Here is a 23926-nt window from a genome sequence, read left to right as displayed (position 1 = left end):
CGTTACTGACTACCCTGGAAACTACACCTGCCGGGCAATTAGGCAGGGTAGAGGGAGATTTTTGGGGAACTCACCAATATTTCCCTTGTTTAAAAAAGGATGAAGAGCCAGTTCCGATAATGCCAACCACATACGCTACCAAAGGAAAGGAGAAATGTACTAGTACTGTGCCTGCCCCGATCTCCTAAGATGGATTGTCAGTGGAATTCCCATTTGCCAAGGGATAGTGCAGAAGACCTTAGGTTCCGGCGAGGGCACACCCTGTGGGGTGTTAACTTGTACAGATAGAGGGTATGGATGCCCGGAAATGAGCCCAGGGAATCCATGGCCTCCCTCTGAGGTGAGGTAGGGATCCCCCCTCCTAGGAGTAGGGACTTACGGGCAGTGGGAAAACCCTGACGCAAGGGTGAGGCGACCTGGACGTGTTCACCATTAGGACTATCTCCAGGAGGGACATTGGTGTGGGTGAAGATTAGGGAGTCCCACGCCGTGCGTACCTGTGCACGCTACTAGTATTGTAACATTATACTAGAGCGAGAAGAGAGACCCCTGGTGGTAGTTTTGATCTACACGTATACATTGACGTCATAGGATAGCCAAGGGGGGTACCTGACAAGTTTTAAAAATTAGAGACCAAGTTAAAACTAGATTCGAGTCCATTTTCCTGATCATTAGGGTAAATAAACGTTGATTGGATTAATTATGTTTTATTATAATTAACAGCGGTTTATAAATTATACTAGAGACGCCTTATAGGGACTAGTCGACCAATAGGACCTACCTCGACTATGACTTTTAAAATAGAATGACCTTAGATATGACTTTAGCTAAAAAGGGGAGTGTCTGTAAGATGATAGGGGAGACTTGTTGTACCTACATCCTAGATGACACGTGACCCGCGGGTAAAGACGCAGTTGCCATTAAGAGGCTGACCGCACTAACTAAAAAGAGCTAACTTTTGGGACCAGCACTCGCCATGGATGAGCGGGTGGTAAAGGATCCTGGCACAGACGGGCGTCGCTGTTGTATGTGAACTGATGGTTATCTTTTCTGTTCTAGTCTGCTGTGTTATCCCCTGTGTCAGAGAGACCTGTGAAACTGATGCTGGAAAAGCCGCTCCCACCATGAGTTTGCTGGATGCATCCCCAGAAGGAGTGGACAAGTCCTACACCCCCTTGAAGACTCTAAAACGAACCTTCAACGCGCTCCAGTTATAGGCTCATGTGCAGAGAACTGTGAAAATTAGATAGAGAATTAGAGGATAGACATTTTAAGGGGGGATTGTTGTAGACATGATGATTGGTTGGTGTAAAATGTCTATCGATTTGCACTAGACGTATTATGTGTGTTTTGTGACTTCAGCCTAAGGTGGAACTCTGCTGCATAAGGAAAGAGTTAAATCACAGTGTTATGTTATTGCTTGAGTGTTTTCCCAGTCCTCCCCATCCCCCACACACAGAATCTTCTTGAACAAAGGGATATCTACTTTCACTTTCAGATTTGGACACATGTTAAAGACAAAGGCTTCTACTTGAGAGAGGTGGGGAGAAGGGGAGGCGGGGGATTCTATATGATCCGACAAATGAGAATCCTATATGTTACTGATGTAACCTGTTGCACGCCCATTGTGTGTCTGTACAATAAAAGGCCCTGTCTGGCTGTTTCAGGCCAGAGAGCCATTTTGAGCATGAGACTGATACCTCGTGTTTGACTTGGTCAGTGTGCGCATACTGCTTCTACACAATTAGGAAGCTGCAAAATACCCCGAAACCTGCTGGAGAAAACTATAATCCAGATCACAAGTCCCAGACTGCTCGGCCGACAGAAAACATTAAAAAGTTACAGCTTTAGGGCGCCGTAAAAACTTGTGAAAGGGCGCACAAATCTAACATTTGTGCGCCCATTCAGATGGCACAGGCCCGCCGCATATACGCTGAGCCCACAATGCTGTTGGGCGAGGGAAGACAGTTTAGGTCTGCTAAGCTTCCCTCCCCCTCGCCGTCTCTCTGCCTCTCTCCTCCCCTCCAGCTGTTTACAATGGGAGGGGGCGGTGCTAAGCTTTGGCCCCTTATCCGCAGCCAGCAATGAAAGAGGCGGAGAGCAGCTTAGCCCCGCTCCAGTCACCCCCCATTGCAAACAGCTGTAGGGGAGGAGAGTGTTTAGGGGTCACACTGCTAAACTCCCTCCCTTCTCCAGCCGCTGTCATTGGCTCCCATAGGAGTCCATGCAGCGGCCGACGTATTCCGGCCGGTAGAGATAGTTCCAGGACTGTCTTTCCTGCCTGACGCCATATTTGCCAGCCGGGTGCTTTTACGTCGTGGGATTACGGCCATGTGATCTGATGCATTGGAATTCAATGCATCAGATGGTAGCGTATACCGGCCGAACGTGAAAACGGCGGCCACTATACGCTCGTGTGGATAAGCCCTGAGGAAGATGGTGATGAAAACCTAGAAAAATTGGTTGGTCATTAGGCCGTATTCACACCGGCGGATCGGCGCGTGAAATTTGTGCGTGTGCAACACGCAGATAATATAAAATGAAAGGTTTATTTTAATGGGTTCGTTTGCAGGCGCGTATTTATCCTGCACATTTTTCGTGCGCAAAAAAAATCATTCTCCTCAGGAGAACACATCTGGTAGTCATTAACCCCTTCCCGCTCCATGACGTACCGGTACGTCATGGGAGCCTGGTACTTCGCGCAAAATGACGTACCGGTACGTCATCGGGATAGCGCGAGATCATGACTGACCTCGCGCTATCCCGCAGCGGGAGCCGGCTGTCAGTCACAGCCGGCGTCCCGCTGCAACAGCGGGGGGCATCGGAGATGCGCCCCCCGCTGTTAACCCCTTCCCTGCCGCGATCTAAGTAGATCGCGGCAGGGAAAGAGTTCACAGAGGGATCGCGCTCCCTCTGTGTCTCCGGCCGGCTCTCGCGATGTCATCGCGAGGGCCCGGCCTGTCACCATGGCAACAGGACACCAGACACTGGCGTCCTGTATTGCCTATGCCTAGGATCGCTGTATGGGTGATAAGGCATGGGAGAGCAGTAGCTCTGCCATGCCTTATGACAGCGATCATAGGCATAGTGCTGCAAGTCCCTCAGAGGGACTTAAATTGTGAAAAAAAAAAGAAAAGAAAAATGTAAAATAAAGAAAAATGTAAAAAAAAAATGTAAAAAACCCCTTTTTGTATGCTTTTTCTAATATTAGCATAAAAAAAGGAAAAAAAAATGAAACCCCCACATATTGGGTATTGACGCGTCCGTAACGAAGTGTACAAAAAGTTGAACACGCTTTTTATTCTGTACAACAAAAAGCGTAAAAAAAACGCTAAAAAACAGAGGTAAAATGCTAATTTTTAGCATTTTGCCTCACAAAAAAATGCAATAAAAGTGATCAAAAAAGCCGTACATTCCCCAAAATGGTACCAATAAAAACTACAGCTCGTCTCACAAAAAATAAGCCCTTAAAGAGCTCCGTACATAGAAAAATAAAAAAGTTACAGGACTTTGAATGCAGCTATAGAGAAAAAAAAAAGATTTCCAAAAAAAAGGCTTTTTATTGCAAAAAAGTGTAAAAACCTAAAAGAAAAATAACAATTTTGGTATTGTTGTAACCGTACCGACCCGCAGAAAAAATTTTGTGTGTCATGTATGCTGCATGATTAACGCTGTAAAAAAAAATAAATAAAAAAATCTGTCAGAATTGATGCGTTTTCTCTCCGTTATCATAAAAAAATAATAAAAGTTTTACAATATAGTCTATGTACCCAAAAGTGGCGCCGATAAAAACTACAGATCGCCACGCAAAAAACAAGCCCTCATACGGCCGGGTCGACGGAAAAATAAAAAAGTTATGGCTTTTGAAAAATGGAGATGGAAAAATACCAAAAATCGCTTGGTCCTCAACGCCAAAATAGGCCATGTCCTTAAGGGGTTAAACGTATTCGCCATTTTAACGGCTGAGCGCATTGATGCCTGTTTTTTTGCCCGTCATTACGGGGTTAACAATGCTGGATCGGTCACAAATACAGTACCAGTGTCCGGCGGCACATACTGGCGCATGTGATGGCATAGATGTGCCCCGGGGGAGGGGGTGGTAATACTTTTCAGGTGTTTTTCCACCTGGATGACTCGGGGTGCGGCATTTATGGAGGCTTAGCCCTCAATAATGGCCTAAATGTGGCGAGAAACACATTATATGATATAAAACACGCTACCAACACTTGTGAACCAACAGTGAACATATTTTTATGGATTTTTTATGTAAAACAACCCAGTTCTGTGACAATTGCTGATAAATAATATATATTTTCACTATACGGCAGTCGGTTTCAGTTACCTCAGGACATCGGCGCCGTCTCCTCTCGCAGCCAGGGCCATTTGCCCGCCAAAATAGACCAATGGGAAAACGATCAGGATGACTGACAGCTGCCTCATCCAATCACAGCGCAGCTCGTGTAAAGCGCGGGCCGGGAAGACACACGGCAATATAATGGGGAGAGGTGAGTGTCTGCCGGCGGCTGACTGAGCTGAGGGAAGATACAAGGCTGTGTATGGTGGGAGCGGGTCACACAAGGGAGGAGGAAGGGCAGAGATAAGCCCGTGCAGGGAAGCTCACCTCATGCCGACATTGTGTCAGGGAATGCGTTGTGTGAAGGACATTGTTTACCGGTCATACAGGAGCTGCAGAGAATAACAGATGCCAATGTATGAGCATCACGTAAAGTGGGGAGAAAAGCCAGGATTTGTGTAATTGTCAATTTTATGTTTGTTTGTTGTTTTTTTTACTTCTAAGGTGAATCTATTGTATATTATGTCATTTTATCTATCTTCTATCCATTTATCTCCTATTTCTATTATATTTCTCTCAGGAGGTAGCTCCAGCAGCCCTGTCCTACCCGAATCCTGGGGGGTGTCACACTGAGGCGCACCTCTGGACGGACCGCAACCACCATCCACAAAAATCCAAATATTTGAGAAAGACGATTCCAGGCAGCATCAGTCGCAGTTAGAACTCCGCCGTAATGGATGAGAGCCGTTATTGTACGCAGCCCCAAAATAACTTTGGGTTGCGTATAGAGATGAGCGAATATACTCGTTTCGAGTAATTACTCGATCGAGCACCGCGATTTTTGAGTACTTCCGTACTCGGGTGAAAAGATTCGAGGGGAGGCGTGGTGGACCGGGGGGGTAACGGGGAGCCCTCTCTCTCTAACACTCCCCGCTTCAACCCCCCACTCACCCACGGCGCCCCCTGAATCTTTTCGCCCGAGTACGGAAGTACTCGAAAATCGCGGCGCTCGGGCGAAAAAGGGGCGTGGCCGAGTAGGTTCGCTTATCTCTAGTTGCGTACAATAAAGCTGGGTTCCCATGAGATGGAAATCTCGCAGCTTGGCCGCACCGAAAAGCCACAAGATTTCCGTGGGAGCGCCGCAGCTTCAAAACCCGCCACCGGTTTTGAAGCGGTTCAGCTGCCGGCATTCTGTTGCGTCTTTCTCTCACCATAGAGAGGAGTGAGGCCGCAACAGAAAAAAAAGACGCTGTGGATGTTAATTCTGCTCCGCAGCGACGGATTGGCCACATCGTGTGGACCAGGTTTTTGCAAAATCTCATCCACATGCCTGGCTAATCCCGGGATTAGGAGCCGTGGGCAGAATTGCCGCACAGATATTCCACGTCAAATCGGTCCCGTGTGACCCCAGCCTAAAGGTTCTCCTCCACTATGGTGCGGCCTGGGATCGTCTGTCTATCTCTGTGGTTTATATCCGTGTGATACAAATAGGCACCTGCTGCTCAGAATCCACAGGGAGGGCGGCTCCACAGGAGTCTATGCATTTTTCCGTGCGAGTCAGAGTGTATCACGCAGCTGTAGTGACTTTAACTCTTAGAGGCTAATGACTGCATAATTTCATTATAGTAATTGCCGGACAATTGCATGGTGAAAAGATATGTGTTTTGTGACTTCAGCCTAATGTGGAACTCCGCTGCATAAGGAAAGAGTTAAATCACAGTGTTAATTGTTATTGCTTGTGTTCATCTTGAGTGTTTTCCCAGTCCTTCCCCCATCCCCCCCCACACAGAATCTTCTTCAACAAAGAGATACTTACTTTCAGTTTCAGCTTTGAGCACATGTTTATAAGACAAAGACTTGCTTATACATTGGAGTTGAGAGAAGGTGGGCAGGAAGGAGGGGGGATTCTATATGATTCGACAAATGAGAATCGTATACGTTACTGATGTAATCTGTTGCACGCCCATTAAAGGGCGGGTGTTATGCTTTACAATAAAAGGGGCTGTCTGGGTGTTTCTGCCCAGAGAGCCATTTTGGATATGAGACTGATCGCTTGTGTCTGATCTGGTCGATGATGTGTGCATACTATACAAATTGAAAGCTACAAAATACCCCAAAACCTGCTGGAGAAAACCAATGTCTAGCTCAAGAGCAACGTATTTGTGCCAAGAACGAATCATTTTTGCGCACATCGGCATATTTTACAGTACTTTTTCAGCGGGCAGGGTTTTTTGTGGGTGGGATACAAACGCTCCTTGATTTAAATGACTATCTAGCCTAATAATGTGCTCTATTCCCACATTTGTGTAACCCCCATAAATTTCTATGGGGACCTTTGGTGGGCAAATGCGCACAAAAGTAGAGCATAATGGTGTTTTTTTTTCATGCGTGAAAAAAGGGAAATGTGAATAAATGGCTTCTCCGCAACGACAATCTGGTCGGTGTTTTGCGATACGTCCTCGAGGAATAATTACGCCCGTGTAAAAGGTCTGTTATAGCCATGTGACCGGGGTGGTTAGTAGGTTGAATTGCTGAGTGGGAGCATTTGATAGCATGCAGACTGGGGTCACAGTGCGGGACGAAATTGCTGTGCGGCAGTTTTGCCCTTGGCTCCTAATCCTGGGATCAGCCAGCCATGTGGACTAGATTTTGCAAAAACTTAATTCACATGTAGCGGCCATTATGGGGAGAGAAAGCCGGAGTGGTATGCCGACTGCCGAACTGCTCCAAAACCCCCGGTATTTCCGTGTCATGAGAACCCAGTCTTAGGGCTCAGGTCGGGCTCACAAGCGTGTGGTAAAATGCTGTGTGTGTATCACGCAACGTTTTACCGCGGTGCGAGTCAGCGTATCACCACTAATTAAAAAACTATTTTGACTGCGCAAAACAGCATATCTCATGCACGCTGTCAGGCCGAGTTTTCCTGGTTTAATTTAAAAACAAATATTTCACGCTCTGTCACGTAGCAATGTTGCGTATAAATGCCACACATACGCAATTTGTATGCACCCATAGGAAACGAGGGCCCTATTGCGCACGCGCTAAAATAAAATATGCTGGGTTCTTTTTTTTTTTTTTTTTTTATTATAGCACTAGGGTGAGGATAACGGTGAAACACAATTTGAATTGCCTTGATGTACACAATTCAGATACGCTCGTATGAGCCTGGCCTTATCCACACAAACGTATTTGCGTTGCGTTTTATGCGTGCAAAATCTGCACACACAATATGCAGTAAATGGCAACCATTGATTTTAATATTAACATTTCTATTTTAGTTGCGAAAAAAAAAAAAAAAGCATGTCCTATTTTGTGCGTACCGTGCATGAAAATAGCACATATTCAGTTGATATTATTACTCGCCTGCGGAATCGCCAACCTCTCCGTCCTGAATGGGCACCACACGTGTACAAACGCTTGGAGACTTGTCTGTCTTTAAATCTGGCGCCTGCCAATTGTATTCCATATCACAGCAAACCGTATACAACATATCACATAGTCCATTATTCGAACCCCCACCAGGGTATGAGTTTAGGGAAAGTCCGCATGGGAATTCTGCCCTGTGTGAACCCAGCCTTATGTTGCTTCCTGCCACACCAAAGGTGTTTTCTCTCTCTCAGGGCTCCTCCACACTGGTGAGCAAATTGTGAGAGATTTGTGCGTTACGGGACACACAAATATGAAACACATTCTTTTGAATGGGTTTATTCACATTTGCGATGTTTTCTTGCGATGCTATGCAGGTAACAAATCGCAGTATGTTTCTTTTAGCAATATCGCCTATTGTTTCAATTGGGGCCGGTGGCAGCCCCATTGAAATCAATGGAGAAGATCGTGAAAGAGCCTCACATCCCTCCGGGGCTGAAGGAATCTCCCATATCAAGGAGAGCTACAGTAGATCTAGAGATCACCCCATATTTTGAGCAATAGGCAGGGCTAGAGGGCTTCCACCCAATAGGGGGGCGGGACTAGAGAGGGTTCTCATGGTGAATCCTCTCTAGCCAAGAGGGGGTGGAGCTAGAGAGTGGATCCATCTAGCCTCACCCCCTCTCTTGGCTAGAGAGGGATCTCTAAGAGAACCCTCCCTAGCCCTGCCCCCTCTCTAGCCTTAGCCCCGCTCTCGGAGGAGCACTTTAGCCCCGTCCCCCTGTCTCTCCAAATATAGGAAGATCTCCAGGAGATCCCCCTCCAGCTCCGCCTCTCTCTCCGTTATGGGGGATTCCTTCAGCCCCGCAGGGATGCAAGGCTATTTCCTTTTGAAAATGCCTCGCATCCAGGGGTTTTCAGAAGGACTGCGAGTGTGATATCGGGCTGTGAATCCTGGCCCGATATCGCCCTTGGCAGTGTGCAGGAGCCCTTAGGTTCCAAAATGCCTGCCTATCACCCTCTGCAAACCATTCTGTATACTGCACTCCTACAGTGTATATATACTATAACACACACATGCACATACTAGTGTAATGAGAAAATGCTGCTTGGGTCTTGTTCACACGGCCTTAGGGGTACATTGTCACGTAGCGGAATAGGTTCAGATTTTATGCAAATGAAAGTTCGTACCAAAAACCACGTCAAATTCTGCATTGAGATCTGCAGCATTTACCATGGATCTGCAGCCGACTTCAGCCTTCAACTGAAAAGGTAAAATCTGCTTTGGATCCGTGTTAAAATCCACACCAAATGGTGCGAAACTGCACCAAAATCTACATCGCAAAATATTCTGCAGATATTGATGCGGATCCATCCAAATCTGCTTTGTGTGAGAATGTACCCTAAGTGTATGCTGACAGAGGAATCGCTGTGGAAAATTCCTCCCCTAAAAACTGTGCCAAAATCCTCGGTGTTTGACGAGGATCCACACGTGGAATTCAGATGTGGAAAATCGCATTTCTACATCAAGAAGGGACATGTCACTTTTCAACATGGAAACATGCTTTTCTGTTTTGGAATTTCGCACCCATCAGAAAGATGTGGATTTTGACGTGGTTTTTAGATGTGGAATTTGCATAGAAAATTCAGCTGTCTGAACATGCCCTAAACTGTCAGAGGCATGTTGGATTTTGCCCGCTGTGAATCTGACAGCTTAGAGCAGTGGTGGCGGACCTATGGCATGCGTGCCAGAGGCGGCACGCCGAGCCCTCCCTGCTGGCACGCGACGCCATCGCCGCTCACCACTAGTAAATACCGGCAGGGGCCGCGGCTCCCCTGCCCGGTATTCACTCACTGCGTTGCTAGCCGCCCTGATCCCAGCCCACACTGTGACGTCAGTGTGAAGTTGGGATCCCCCTCCCCCGACGTCACTAATTGCTGGGGTTGGGGGGTGTCATTAATACCACTGCGATATGTTTACATGTGGCGGAAATGGGCAGGGCTGTTTCAAAATAGACCGGGTGCAGATTTTGACTGCTTTTTGGATGAGGAAATACTGCAGAATTTCCCACAGAAATTTCCGCATACAAAAGCAGTCAAAAATCTGCACCCTGTCTATTTTGAAGCGGCCCGGTCCTTTTTAGAACGACGGGGCTAAAATCATACATCGTGATAAGCCCCGCCCCCTGAAGTGTCAGCACTTTGCAATAAATAAGTGGGTTTTGGGTTGTAGCTTGGGCACTCGGGCTCTAAAAGGTTCGCCATCACTGGCTTAGAGCGTGGCAGAACATCGGGGCCGTGGAGCACAGCCACGGATTTCCATGCAGTCTATTTGCAGCCACCTGATGCAGGCTCCACTTGGCAACGAGAACTGAAATGGCATTTTTTTTTTCACAACACAGATGTGAAGATCCGTGTGTAGAATAATCTACCCTGTATGAAGTACGGCAGGGATTTTCATGATATTCAATAGAATGCTAAAATAGGTTGGATGTTGGCGCGGATTATGCCGTGTGAGGGGGGCGTAGTAGCGCCCATCCTTCACATCAGTTGGAAGCAAAGTTGTCTGGTTTCATGCCAGCATTGTCTGTTGTGCTTTGCTCTATTGGACTGTATGAGAACAGCATTTCATCATCTGAGGTTTATGTCCATACAAATGGCAAAAAGGGTCAATTTAAAGGGGAACCTGCCGCCACCATCACCCACTCCCACCGAAACGTCATTGGTAGGGAATGAAAAATCAGTCATTTCTAATGCCATCTCATTTCCTAATGTGTTCATGTATCTCCTCAATTAAGTTCCACAGTTATCCTTGCTGACAGGAGTCCCGTTGAAGCATGAGCTTCTGAGCTAACCACGTCCCTTTTTCGCGATAGCTCATCACATTTCTCATTACACAGGAAATCCTTTCTGCCATGAGAAAGAGCCATGGTTAGTCCGGCAGCCCATGAATCAGCGTGACTCTTCTCGGCCAGATGACTCTTCCCTGCTGATTTGCATATGGCACAATGTACCTTTGGGACCTTATTGCAGAGGTACATGTCCTCATTAGAAAAAGAGCGGATGTTAGAAATGATTGCTTTTCCTTCCCATGCTGGAAATGAGGTTCGTTTTAGGGGTGAGGTAGTGATGACAAGTTCCCTTTAAGACAGGATTCATACCCTAATTTTAGTCTACAGTTGAAAAAACACATTCGGATCTGTTGTCATTCACGTTCATTGTAAAAAGAAACAGGGTGCATCTGGATATTGTTTTGTGACAGGACTGAAAAATGTAGAGGGCTGGACTTTTCTGTCCGTTTAAACAGCAGTATCCAGAAATACCCTTTTTTTTTTAAATTAAAGGGTGCGTCCAGATGCTGCGGTTGAGGCGCAGTAAAAAATTGTATCAAATACTGCAACTGAAAAGCCACACGTTTTTACCATGATTTGGCAAGTTTTCATTGTGACACAGTAAAACCACAACTGCATCAATAACTGTAAAAAAAAAAACATGGAAGACCCCTAAGAAAAACCACAATCTGGGGTTGAAACGTGTTTTTTTAAATCTTTTTGTTAATAAAAAGTGAATTTCAATTGGAAACAAGTCTGAGATTCTACTTGTCAGTGCTTGAGGCGTAGCGCCTATATTATAACGCCTATATTCTTTTCCTTGTCTTAAAAAACCAAGGCAAAAACACATGAGATTTTCAGTCCATTTTTAACAGCTTGGTCTTAGTACATAGCGGCAGGATCCAATAATGTAGACCTCCCGTTGCTTCCTGTTCTGAATGCTTCCATTCCCCTTGTTGCTAGGATGTGACATCACTTTATGATAGATGGAAATTCTATCACTGGGACCCTTAGGCCGCCTGTCCACGACTGCGACGGAATATCGCTAGCAAAATTCTGCCGCGGGGGAGGAGGGGGGAGCACTAAAAGGTCGATGAGACTATATTAATGAAACCACGCGAGCGGAAAATCGCTATGATTCTCAGCTCATGTGCAGAAGGGTGCGCTTTCCATATTTATCCTATGGAAAGCGTGTCATGCAAGCTCCGTGTGCGATTTATCGTCATTACACCATGCCCGTGGACAGCCAGCCTTACTGATTCTAAGAATGAAGGGGCCACAATACTCATTTCATCGTTTTTCCTGCATAGCGGCTCCCTGACCACCTTCTGCGTATGTCACCTACTGTGGCTCCCTGACATAAGCGCCAATATATGGGGAAAATTTATAAGAGGGCTTGTAGCCCCTTCATTCACAGGATGAGTGAATGAAGAGGCCACAAGCCAGATTCATAAAGTGGAAGTTCTGGATCTGGCACATGCTGGGACTGAATGGAGCAGAACAGAACCCATTGATTGTAATGGGTTCCATTCTGTGGTGTTACGCATTTAGGCATTTTCTCGGACATAAGCGATGGAGGCTATGAACGGCACCTCCAACACTGATCAGAACACAACCTTAACTGTATGGCAAAAACTGGTTGGAGCCTAATCTAACTTTCTACTGTAGTTTATTCTATAGATCGGGGCTCTTTAAATATTTTTCTCCTGGGTCCTCACCGGTAGGACCATAGTGATGCCTACGCCTCATCATTGGTCATAGTCAATGCCAAAAGTTAAATGTATCTCAAATAAAGTTTGTCTTCTGAACCCTGGATAGCATTGAAATAATGACTGGTACAAACAGATGTACAGCTTATGATCACTTCTGTCAAAATGACCTCCCCAACTGCGCCTTGACAACTGGTGAGTGCCTTACCAATGAGGCCCGCTTTACAGTTTGAGAAATACTGCCCCAGACTGTCATTTCAGAACACCGATGAACAAGACTGTAAACCAAGTTATACAAGCAGTCCAATATATACATTTTTAAGGCCTAATACGGGCGTATTTGCACTATGGGACCCGGGACAGCAAATACAGCCACATAGGACATGCATTGAAAAATGCATTTCCATGCTTAAGAGTGGAAATTAACTGCAATATTCCGCTCGTGGGGAGAAAATCGCTGCATGTCCAATTTCAGTGCGAGGCTCGCACAGCCACGTCATCTATGAAGCGCCGGCTCTGCACTGCGTATATGCGGCTGTGCACCAGCTGGCACATCCACAGCGCAGAGTAAAGACGCCAGACGGGTAAGCCGGAGGTCACTGCAGGGGCACAGGGTCGCATCCTGCTGCGAGAATCTAGCAGTTGGAATCCGACCTGTCTGCCTGCATTCTTCCTAAGGCCACACGTCCGCTAGAAAAATACGATCCGCACGGATTTCTGCTGCGGATGCACTACGGCCACCTTTAATTAGATATTTTTATTGCTTGCAGGAGATCATAAGCAATCAGTTGAATGGAGCCCATCTGTGTGTGATCTGCAGTAAATTGGAGCATGATGCATTTTTTTTACGCGTGTAAAATCCGCAAATCAAAATAAATGACATCCGCGGGTGTCAAATTCAATTTAATAGACCGCGGATGGCCAATGATTCCCTATGGGCAAATTTGACTGCGGATCTCACCTGCGGAGAAACGCACGGATTTGCTAATTCTATACACGCTTCTTATCTTGCCACCATATACTGTCCTCTCGGCCTCTCATCACAGCCCCAATGTACTTTCCTCCCCCCAGCCATCACAGCTGCGCTCCTCAGCTCCCGCACACCCCACTTCCCCTGCCTGACATTGACCCTGGCCACAAGGGGCAGGACTAAACTCCATTGATTTTATGATTCTGACAAAAGAAGTGTGCCTCAGTAAAATGGCGATTAATTAATTTGAATAATTGGCCCACCTTAGTTATTAGTCACTGTAGTAGTTAAATTCATAAATTGTGCTCTTGGACAAAACCTTTAAACATGTGATTTCCGAACAGCAACATAACCTCATAAGCTTAGTTATGGTGCTGTTCGGGAGGAGGTGATGGGGAGCTGTGGGGTGTATTTTTTTTATACTTGCTCCCCCATTCCCCCACTGTCTACCAAAATCTGTGCACAGTCTGAAAATCGGACTCTTTTCCGACTGCTATGCATGCACTCCTATACACTTCTCTGGGAGTGCATGCACACAGCGGTCTGAAAAGAGTCACACTTTCAGACCATGTGCGGACTTCGCCAGAGGACAGCACAGGAACAGGGAGACGGGTGAGAATAAAGGTCTCATCCCCTGGCTCCCCATCGCCTCCGCAAACAGCACCATAACTAGGTTTATGGTGGTCATAGGTGACAGGTTCCCTTTAAGGTAAATGTATGAATCCCCAGCTCTAATTAGCCAAATATCTGTCCAGATTAATGGAAATTTTCTTATGCAATAACAAATACTCAGAACTGCCTGATGTGGGCGACTATACAGTTATCATTTTTATATAGGTATTCTGAATACATTTAGTAAAATGATCATGAAATGTCCTTGTAATATTAACTTTACTCTTTTTTTTCTCTTTAGTTAAACATCCATTCTTTCCAGAAGACATGTTATTTGAGGCCCGAGGCAGCATTATTTGTAGGTATTCATCAATAAACAGGCATATTCAAGATTACTTCCAGGAAATGATTTTATTTCACATACACATAATAATAGCCATCCAATGGGGAAGCACAGGGGTAGGATTGGATACTGGGCAGGGCTGACGCGATTTGGGTACGAGGGGATTAAAAAACGTATAAAAAAAATAAAACTGATAATATTTCAAGCAGGGATAAAATACACATTGATTAGGGAGACAAGAGATTCGGTGAATAAAAAGTCGGGAAAAGGGGGAACCAGGGAAGTGGAAATGAGAGTGGATAGTAAAGGAAGGGGTGGGGCTTAGATAATCAGGGGTGGGGTTTGGGTAGTAAGTGCTGAGAGGAGGATAAAGGTAAGGTTATAGAAAATTCAGAGGGATGAGAGTGGAGATGACATATAGTTTACATAGTTTTAGAAAAGACATAATAGGAAACTTTAAATGGGCTACCAGATGAGTCCATCAGTAGAGTACTGGTTGAAAAAAGTAGATGAGAGTGAGGAAAAAGGTAATGTAGTAGGGAAAATATTACAGAAGGGGCGCTATACTGACAAGAAGCATTCCATTTACACATTCTGTAGAGAGCAGTGGAGCATACACAGTGGTAATATGTTTAGAATAAAGGGAAATATAAGAGAAAGGGAAAACGGTTAAAAGTGGGTCAAATACCAAATGAGGAAGAGAGGAGGGATGTTTGTTCTGGATATGCAATGTAATGATATATCTATATATTTACACATATATAGAAATGATGCCTTTCTCAAGAGCTACAAGAACCTTATACCTTCTGATGGGAGCAGAGAGCTATTAATGGCCCTTTTGCAGGAAATGTACATTTTTTTCGCCCCCAAAGAGTTAAATTCTTGTTTGCAAATCAACAAAAATACCCCTGCCTTTCCGCACAGTAATGTTTTAGTTATATTTTTAGTCACTAACTTTCACCTACACTTTATAATCAGACCGTCTTTTAAGTCGAGGAATGATAGATATGTTCCATAACTTGATATTAAACGTAACGTGCACTTATCAAGCAGTATATAAAGTGGATTCTTCGCTTCTATCAATGCAAACTGGTAGCATCTGTAATCTGGTCTAGCCGTAAGGATTACATGTTGTTCGACTGTAGGGAACAAATCATCACAGGGTTCTATGGTGATCTAGACTTGGTTGAGTAGAACCTCGGAGGGTTCGCAGTTTGCAGGTATAATCTGGAGGCTAATATGTAGTAATATCACAGAAGTTAAAGTCCGTACTCACTCTCGATCAGCCTTTCTGTTTATTCTAAATAGATCCATAATGCTATGCTGATTGACTTCTTAATATATCTTTAATGGCTGGAATTTAGTTTCTCTTATACAAATCCCCTGCTTTGGCCTGCTGCCACCATTAGAGGGAGCTTAGCAACACACTGCTTATACATTTAAGTAAATGATTAAAGATCATGCACCAAGCTCCTATACTCCCTCTAGTGGTGAATGCTGGCAGCCACAATTTTATCTTTTAAGCTTATGGTGGTTCAGAAGATTTGTAGCTCTAAATCAGAATAACATAACTCCAACCTGTATAAAGATATATTAAAGGGATATTGTCACCAAGTTCTTGAAATTTGACTCGGAGCTGAGCTCTGAATCACGAAGGCAAGCCATTATGGCTTCTCCCCGCCTGCAGCATACAGAGTAACAGCTCTCTACCCCTACACAAAAGTGGGGAGAGCTGGCAGTCTGCATGATGCAGACGGGGAGAAGCTGGCACGGCCCGCCTCCATGGTTCAGAGACGAACTTCATTAACCTGGTGACAGAATCCCTTTAAGAAATAATCGGCACGGAATGTTGGACCTAAAAATGACATGCTGATAAAAGGTGCAGATGCCCTTTAAACTGATGCTGGGGTAATACCAGCTTCCAGGCCTGCTTTATCACCAGCGGAACCACTAGTGTGCACTTCCTGTGAAATACGGCTGTAGCGTCATCTGATATTACTACAGTGAGTTGTCATAGGACACTTAATACCAGCCTCATAGATCAAATTGTGTTTAATTATGTCTACAGGTCCCAAAAATGTTCACTTGCATTGAAAAACCCAGTTTTTTTTCTCATCTACTAGGTATTTCTTGGTGTCTAAGCGAGCGTAAAGCTGAATTGTATTATACATATTCTTGTTTTGTTATATGTTTAAATAGAAGGAAGCCAATTATGTACAGTAATTTAGTATAAAATCTCATTAATGTATGACAAGTGCATCATTAGTAATCAGGATTGCTTTAAAGCATCATGAAAGGGATTTCATTCTTGTAATACTGAATAGAGGATTGTAATCCACAGTCATATAATGATGGAATATAAACTGGTTTAATTGAAGAAAAACAACGACATTTCTCTTCATCTTGTGGCGAGGGGGCAGCACCCACATGTGAATCCCATTTTCAAAATCCCAGCTCCTCTTAACTTCACCACTACAGAATTATAGAAAGGCACTATGCAGGCTGGTATTAGTCAATCATGAGACCCTCTTGCTGGGAGATTTTAGGGATAATTTCCAGTTAGGATGACTCCCTTTTTTCTTGTGTCCAGTTTGAAGGAAATTAAGTGTTTAAGGCACTCCCTAGCATCCACCAAATCTTACGTAAAAATTCAATTTGTCGAAAAGCATACAGAAGCAGAGTAAAATGGTCACCTTTTCTACAAATGGCCATTGAACAGCTTTCTACATCCCTTAACACCCCACCCTACAATCACACCCTAAACAATTCCTATAAAAAGTGGGAACGCTAAAACAAAAAAAAAAGTGCATCATGCTTTAATGTTGGTTTTCAGATGTGGTTTTTAAATAAAAGCAAAGCACCTAAGGGGTTAAAAATGTTCAAAATCTTACATCCACTCATTAAATATAGTTGTTAACCAGCAGCAGAAAAAATGGTATTTGTCCAGCAGTTTTCAAAGGAAATCATGTTAAAGGATTGCTGACAAACAGGTGAGACAGGAATGTCACCTTATCTATGAGAAGTTCCAATTTGGCAAATACTCTCAAATATTATTGTGGTTGTAGAAATCTAGTAATTAACACTATGGAGTTAGACATATTAAACGATATTCATCTCTGTTCACAAAAGTTTCTTTTCTTGAACATTCTGTCAATCCACTTGGGAAAAAAAGTTCACTACCAATTTTGGGGTGTTTTTGTACTCTTTAAATGCCAAATTTCACTTTCATAGTTACATACTGAATAAAACTTTTTTTTTTTTTGCCAAATTTTCTAAATCTGATTCTGTAGATCTAAGTGAAATAATAGATTGGATATTTCCATCAAAAAGATATGACATAATTACAGTTTGATATAATCAATACTCTGCTGCGTTTTCTTTTTATTAAACATTTCATGTTTTGACTTTTTTTTTTCTTTCTACAAAGAACTTGTAAAAAATAGTGCAACGGGTCAAACAGATGCAAACACAGAAACGATAATAACAAGATTTCTTTATATTTAGTGCAAGAAAAAAATTCCAAAAATGTTAATGTCTGAAGACAGACAGATTTCCCAATTTTTTTTTTTTAGAGTCCACCGGGAAAATAAGGGACTTTCTGAAAAACAAAAGAGAAAGGAAAAAAAAAAATCTTAAAAAAAAAAAAAAAAAAAGAAATGTATTCATGCTATTAAATAGTCAAAGAAAAAATCCTAAAAGCTAATTTTAAATCATTGCACTTAAGTGTTTGAAGTTGTGTCATTGTCCCTTGCCATTATGCCCATGATACTGATTTGTGCTCTTAACCCCTTTTTAGAGCACAAATGATACTAAACATTTTAGAATAATCTTTATCCTTTTGGAATAAAAGCAGTTTATAAGAACTCTAAATATGTGTTGGATTTTTTTTTTCTCTGCGTTATGAAACCATTAATATCCTCACCTTATTGAACAGGAACCAAGGGCGACAAATTAGGGATATGAAATACTTCTTAATGGTCACTTTAACACCCAATATTATGAGGCACAGACTCCATAGATGAAAAGTCCCTTCCGTCCGTACAAATGTAGCATGCCACTGGAGGAAGAGACCTTGGGTCCTAAACCCCTCCTGAATATTTCACCCACAGAGGAGGTATGGACATCGAGATACCTTTTTGTAAAAAGTAAAACCTGAAGAGGTGAGAATGGGGGATGACAAGTGGAAAAGCACTGACAAGACAAAATTAGCAGGTATGAGAAAAAAAGGGGTGATAAGGGAGTGGCATTTTCCCTTCACTACCAGAGGGTGTTAAGCAGCGTAGACATTAAAAAGTTCTGCCCCTCTCCCAAAAAAAGCTTTATTTTTTTTAATTTTTCTTGTGTAATTGTTTTAGGTTTTCTGTCGTACGCGTTGTGAAGAAGGTCCTAGTGTTCCGTGCTTGCTCTGGGGAAGACCTCCTGTAGTCAAGTGTATATAGAGGGTGGGGGTCCGTGTCACAAATCTTTGTTCCATCCGCTCGTAGATTTGCAGCTTAGCGGTAATATTAAAGGAACCACGACTGGAAGAAATAGAGAGAAATAGGTTAAAAAACCTCCACTTTAATAATCACATACTGATAGATTTCACACATCATGCATGTATGTTCAGAATGATAGAACTGATTTACATAGAAAAGGTATTTCGGCAAACAAGCTTCTGAAATATTTGTTTGTCCCTGGAGCGATTGCCACACTGCTGTATGTTATTGTGTAGCACTTCACTGCAGCAGCGGGCAACACTGACCTTGAGTGAATGTGGAATTGGCCTATATACTCTGTTATGCCTAATGCAGGGGACATAGCATGGCACAGGAAATGCATTGAATCTCTGTGTCATTCGCCTCCCCTTTGGACCCTCCACTAAGTATAATGCAGTGTTTCAGTTTTGTCTTAGTTTTCCTTAAAAAAGCTAAATCTATATCAATTACAGATTTAATTGCAAATACTTAAAGGGGTTGTCTCGCGAAAACAAGTGGGGTTATACACTTCTGTATGGCCATATTAATGCACTTTGTAATATACATTGTGCATTAAATATGAGCCATACAGAAGTTATTCACTTACCTTCCCTGCGCTGGCGTCCCCGTCTCCATGGCTCCGTCTAACTTCAGCGTCTAATCGCCCGATTAGACGCGCTTGCGCAGAAGGGTCTTCTGCCTTCGGGTCTGTTCGGCAGACGGGGACGCCAGCGCAGGGAAGGTAAGTGAATAACTTCTGTATGGCTCATATTTAATGCACAATGTATATTACAAAGTGCATTAATATGGCCATACAGAAGTGCTTAACCCCACTTGCTTTCGCGAGACAACCCCTTTAAAGGAAACCTGTCACGTCGTTACAGCACCATAACTAAGACTATGGTGCTGTAGGAAGGTGACAGGTTCCTTTAAAATGGCTAGAGACATAGAAATATACTTTTCAGTATTAAAAAGTGCACCCATACAGGGCTGTATGTTGTGCAGACCTGCTTTAGGCCCGCTGCACACGGGCGGGATTTCCTGCAGAATTTCCGCCTGTGCCCGCTTGCATAGGATTGCGTTAGATAATGCAATCCTATGCAGACGGTCGCGATTTGTCCGTGTGGAAACACGTGCGGAAAACAAATGTTCTATTTCTGTGTAGGTCTCGCAGAGGTCCACACAGAAATGTCAGCAGTGATGGTCCGGCTCCACTCTGCGCATGCGCCGGCTGGCAGGCAGCCAGCACATAGTAGAGGAAACGAGACGCTGGGAGCGGGTAAGCCGCAGGTCTCTGCAGGGGCACAGGTCCGCTTCGAGAATTCTTGCAGCGGGATCCGACCCGGCCGTCTGCAGGCGGCCTAATATATTGAAAAGTTTGGTAAAAGTACATGAAGTATCTATTCCCTCCATTAGTTGCAGGAATAATCAGATTATTATTACCATCACTATATTATTATTATGCATTCCTCTAAGGGTATGGTGACGTGGCAGAAATTTGCTGCAGATTTGTAGTGAAATTCGCATGGATACCGCATGAAATCTGCAAATCCACACCAGTAAAGTCTTCCATTCATTTGAAAGGGAAATCTGTGCCGTTATCTCTACAGTGCAGGTTTATTCCACATGCGGAAAAAAGACAAGTGACAAATCACTTCCTTACATCGATGCTACGCCGAATCCACGTCATGAATTCCACACATGGATTTGTCAATTAATAAGGGTTAAATCGGCGTGCAGATCTATGGCATAGCGAGGGTCACATCCGCGGCAGAAATATCCAGCTTAGGCCGCCTGCAGACGGCCATGTCGGATCCGGCTGCGAGAACTCTCGCATCGGGACCTGACCCGAGCGTCTGCAGAGAGCAGCGTGTCACCTGCTCCCGCGGCTCCTCCGTGGAATTTCCACCCATCTGCAGGCGGCCTAAGTTGTAGATTTCTGCCGTGGTTCTAGAGGTAGAAACTGCACTGAAAAATGTGATGCGGATTCCGCCGTGTGAACATAACCTCAGGCTGAGGGGAACGCTTTCTCTCTGCCTTCATTGTGTCATTAAATGTTTTGTTGCAAGCAACTTGAAACAAATTAAAATGGCAAATGTCAAGCATTTCACTCTTCAATGTTGCAATTGTAGATTCATGTGATGGGGTTTGGACAAACATAACATAACTGCTACTGCCCGAATTCAATAATTTCCCATAGAGATTAGACTGCCGTTGACTGTTACTACACATTTGGACCATTCATTCATCTTATAGTCAGTTACCGACTGCTGAAGGATGAAGTTGCTGTTTCATCTATACATACTGTATGTGACACAGCCATTGCTTTGCTGCCTTTCCTGACGCATGACTGCATACGCTCATTTTTCCAGATTGTTTATCTTGTAATGTGACTGTTATTCATATGAGAGATGACGAGGACCAAAGAATGGCCTAAAGTCTTATCCATTTTTTGTGTCAAAATTTTTCCAGTTAGATGCCCTTTCAGACTAGATTCTTAATTTCTGTGCAAAGCTTAAAGGGGTTTTCCAAAATTAAGATATTGATGACCTGTCCATGGGATAGGTCATCATTGTCAGATTGGTGAGGATCTGCGCTTAAGACCCCGGCCAATCAACTTACTAAAGTGACTGTGGTGATTGGGTGAGTGCCATGGCCACTTCAGTCTATACCAGGCACAATGCTGTACATTGTATAGTTGCTGTGTCTGGTCTAGCAGTTGAATCCCATTCACTTGATTGGTGCTGATCTGCTTTCAAGGCATGTAACCAATAAACATGTGGTCACTTGCCTGAGAAGAGGCTGCAGTGCTCATGGGAGCTCCACTGTCTCTTCAGACAGCTGATTGGCGGGGGTCTTGTGTGGCCATATGTGTGTTATAGGAGTATATAGTCCTCTGTATTAGCCTAAACTACTGCAAATAGCATCTTCTGCTCTGCTTATTCAAAGAAGCATTCAGTGAAGAACGTGTCCAGTTGATATAACTTCAAAGTTTGTAAGCTAAGCACAAAATGTAAGTAAATATCCACCACCCGCCAGTGTCTGACCCTCTACTATGGTAATATAATCTGTATTTATGTATATGATTTTGGTCTCTTTTATTATTTTAATTTATCTAAAAGTGAATAACTCGTTGTACGTTTCACAAAATTAAATCTCAAAAACCTTTATTGGTAAATGCCATATTTTTGGTCTGTATATTTTTATCTTTTCTCCACAATCCCATGCACAATGCGCCACCGCAGCATATATAAAGTCTGCAGTCGTTACTAAGAAACCCGATAATGAGAAAAATTCCAATCAGGTTTTCTAAGCAATGGGCGGAATCTCTGTGGTTGGAATGAAAGGTTTGACCTCATAGTAAATGAAGCCAGGCCTTCGATCAGTTGGGTCTACATGGTTACTGCACTATACGGGAATAACATGCCAGCATATAGCAATATTACATTCCCATTGTGTGTAAACTGCCCACTCACTCGTTGCTGGGACAGCCAAAAACATTGTATTGTTATGGTAGCACCTCTGTTGGGGCTGCAAGCAAATCTTCTACCTAATGTGTAAACATGTAACACTATTATATAGCAAATGTAACTTCCTTATTTGTGTATTTACAGGTGGAAATGTCACAATCTGAAGCATCGTATCGTTGCAACTTCCATTTTTGATGTTTACAACACAAACCGGTCAGTTGTAAGAAAGATGACTGAACACTAAGATGTTGTGGCTTCTTTAATACTGCACTGATGTAACATCAGCTATCGCATTGGGGATACATACATTAGTCTGTTTGGGACTAGAGTTGGAAGGACCTAATGGTTCTGTATTACTACAGCATGTGTCTATGGTAAAATGAGAGGCCAGCTGTGACTTATGAGAACTGTCCTTGTTGCCAACAAAGACTGTTTTCAGATCAATTTGACTGGTCAGATCATGGCTGCTGATCCCGGCATGTTCGAATTTTGTGCTATAATCGCTACGGAAGAATCAGCTATGCAGTTTGCTCAACATCATAATTTGCTCCTTTCTATTGAACATCCTAAGCAATAACAGCAACAATGCTTGCTGGGAACCAATGGTTGCATCGGCACTGTTCATCCAGCAACAAAGTGTCTTGCAGACCGAAGGAAAGACTATGAAGGATTTCGCTGTACAAAATGTGCAAAATTCAGATCTGCCAAAAACGCCATAGTTTATGGTGAAATCCGTGCTGCAGAGGCCACATAAAAACCGAAATACTGATAAAAATGTGCAGCACATCACAGACTTTGTTACCCGGCCACTTGTGTGAATACTGGTGGAAGAAAACACATGCTTATTTTACATTCTACCATATTTTGAATGAAATAACAAGGCAATTTCCACTGTCTTGAAATGCCAATGCATTTGTTTTTGTTTTCTTGTTCTTTGACATTGTTTCTTGACCGCTTCTTTATTAAAGACCTTATGTGGACGCATGCTCAATGGCATGGCTTTTCATTGGACACGTGTAGACGCATGCTATAGTAATCCCTAAAGGTGTATAAGTAGCACAGTCATTGCAAAAAAAAGATTTTTGATCTTGAAAAACTAATTTTGGAAAGTTGATGAGGTTCCAGTGGACTGGCAAGGCAAATGTGTCTCCTATATTAAAAATTAGATGAAAGACCATCATCACTACCTGATATCTATAGACTAGTAAGTTTAATTTCTATATTTAAAGTAATATAAAAAATATGGTGAAAAGCTGTCCAGGTAAACCGTCCTCAGAAGACAAAGGGGCGCTCCCTCCATCTGGAGGAAAAGGTTCAGACTCCAAAAATGACAAGACTTCATTTACCGTAACAAACTGTGGCATCAGCCAAGCATTAGAACAGGTAGCTGCTCCATTATGTAAGGAGAAGCACTGCCAGCGCCCCACATAATGCCCTCCAGCAGGCTTCTGATCTGCATGTCTTTGACCAAACTGTCAGAAACCGTCTCTATGAGAGGGGCATGAGGGCCGGGTTACCTGTAGTTGGACCTGTGCTCACAACCCAGCACCAGGCAGTTTGATTGGCATTCGCCAGAGAACACCAGAATTGGCAGGTCTGCCATTGGCGCCTCATTCTCTTAACAGATGAGAGCAGGTTTACTGCATTGGCACATATATTACAAATTAAGAGGATTGATACAGAAAGTACAATAAGTGTTATGAACTCTGGGACACACTAAATAGTAAGATGTAGCAGAGTTTAACGTGACTGATAACTATGCAACAAGCTATCATAAGCCATTGCAAAGCTATTGAAAGGGTAAACAAACTTTGTCACATAAAGCTTAAGTATGATATATATGGAAGAAAAAGCATGCCATATCATGCCAACTA

General features: G+C 43.6%; 1 protein-coding gene and 1 long non-coding RNA gene across 6 annotated transcripts in view; one reads left to right on the top strand and one right to left on the bottom strand.

The window, feature by feature from the left end:
• The first annotated feature begins 4475 nt into the window (after positions 1 to 4475).
• LOC136612896 (uncharacterized) lies at positions 4476 to 22266 on the top strand. The gene is made up of 3 exons (XR_010790425.1): positions 4476 to 4505; positions 14084 to 14140; positions 22197 to 22266. It is a non-coding gene; the product is annotated as an uncharacterized lncRNA (long non-coding RNA).
• Positions 14168 to 23926, bottom strand: part of NFIX (nuclear factor I X) — a 151618-nt gene continuing 141859 nt past the window's right edge. For all 5 annotated transcript variants that reach the window (XM_066593633.1, XM_066593636.1, XM_066593637.1 and 2 more), the window contains one exon: positions 14168 to 18645. In XM_066593633.1, coding sequence (XP_066449730.1) covers positions 18631 to 18645 — 15 coding nt within the window. In that variant the 3' untranslated portion in view covers positions 14168 to 18630. The remainder of the gene's footprint in view (positions 18646 to 23926) is intronic.

This window comes from Eleutherodactylus coqui, chromosome 2 (assembly GCF_035609145.1).
Source record: "Eleutherodactylus coqui strain aEleCoq1 chromosome 2, aEleCoq1.hap1, whole genome shotgun sequence".
Taxonomy (NCBI): Eukaryota; Metazoa; Chordata; class Amphibia; order Anura; family Eleutherodactylidae; genus Eleutherodactylus; species Eleutherodactylus coqui.
The sequence above is the reverse complement of the archived record's forward strand: the minus strand, read 5'-3'. Positions and strand labels throughout refer to the sequence as shown.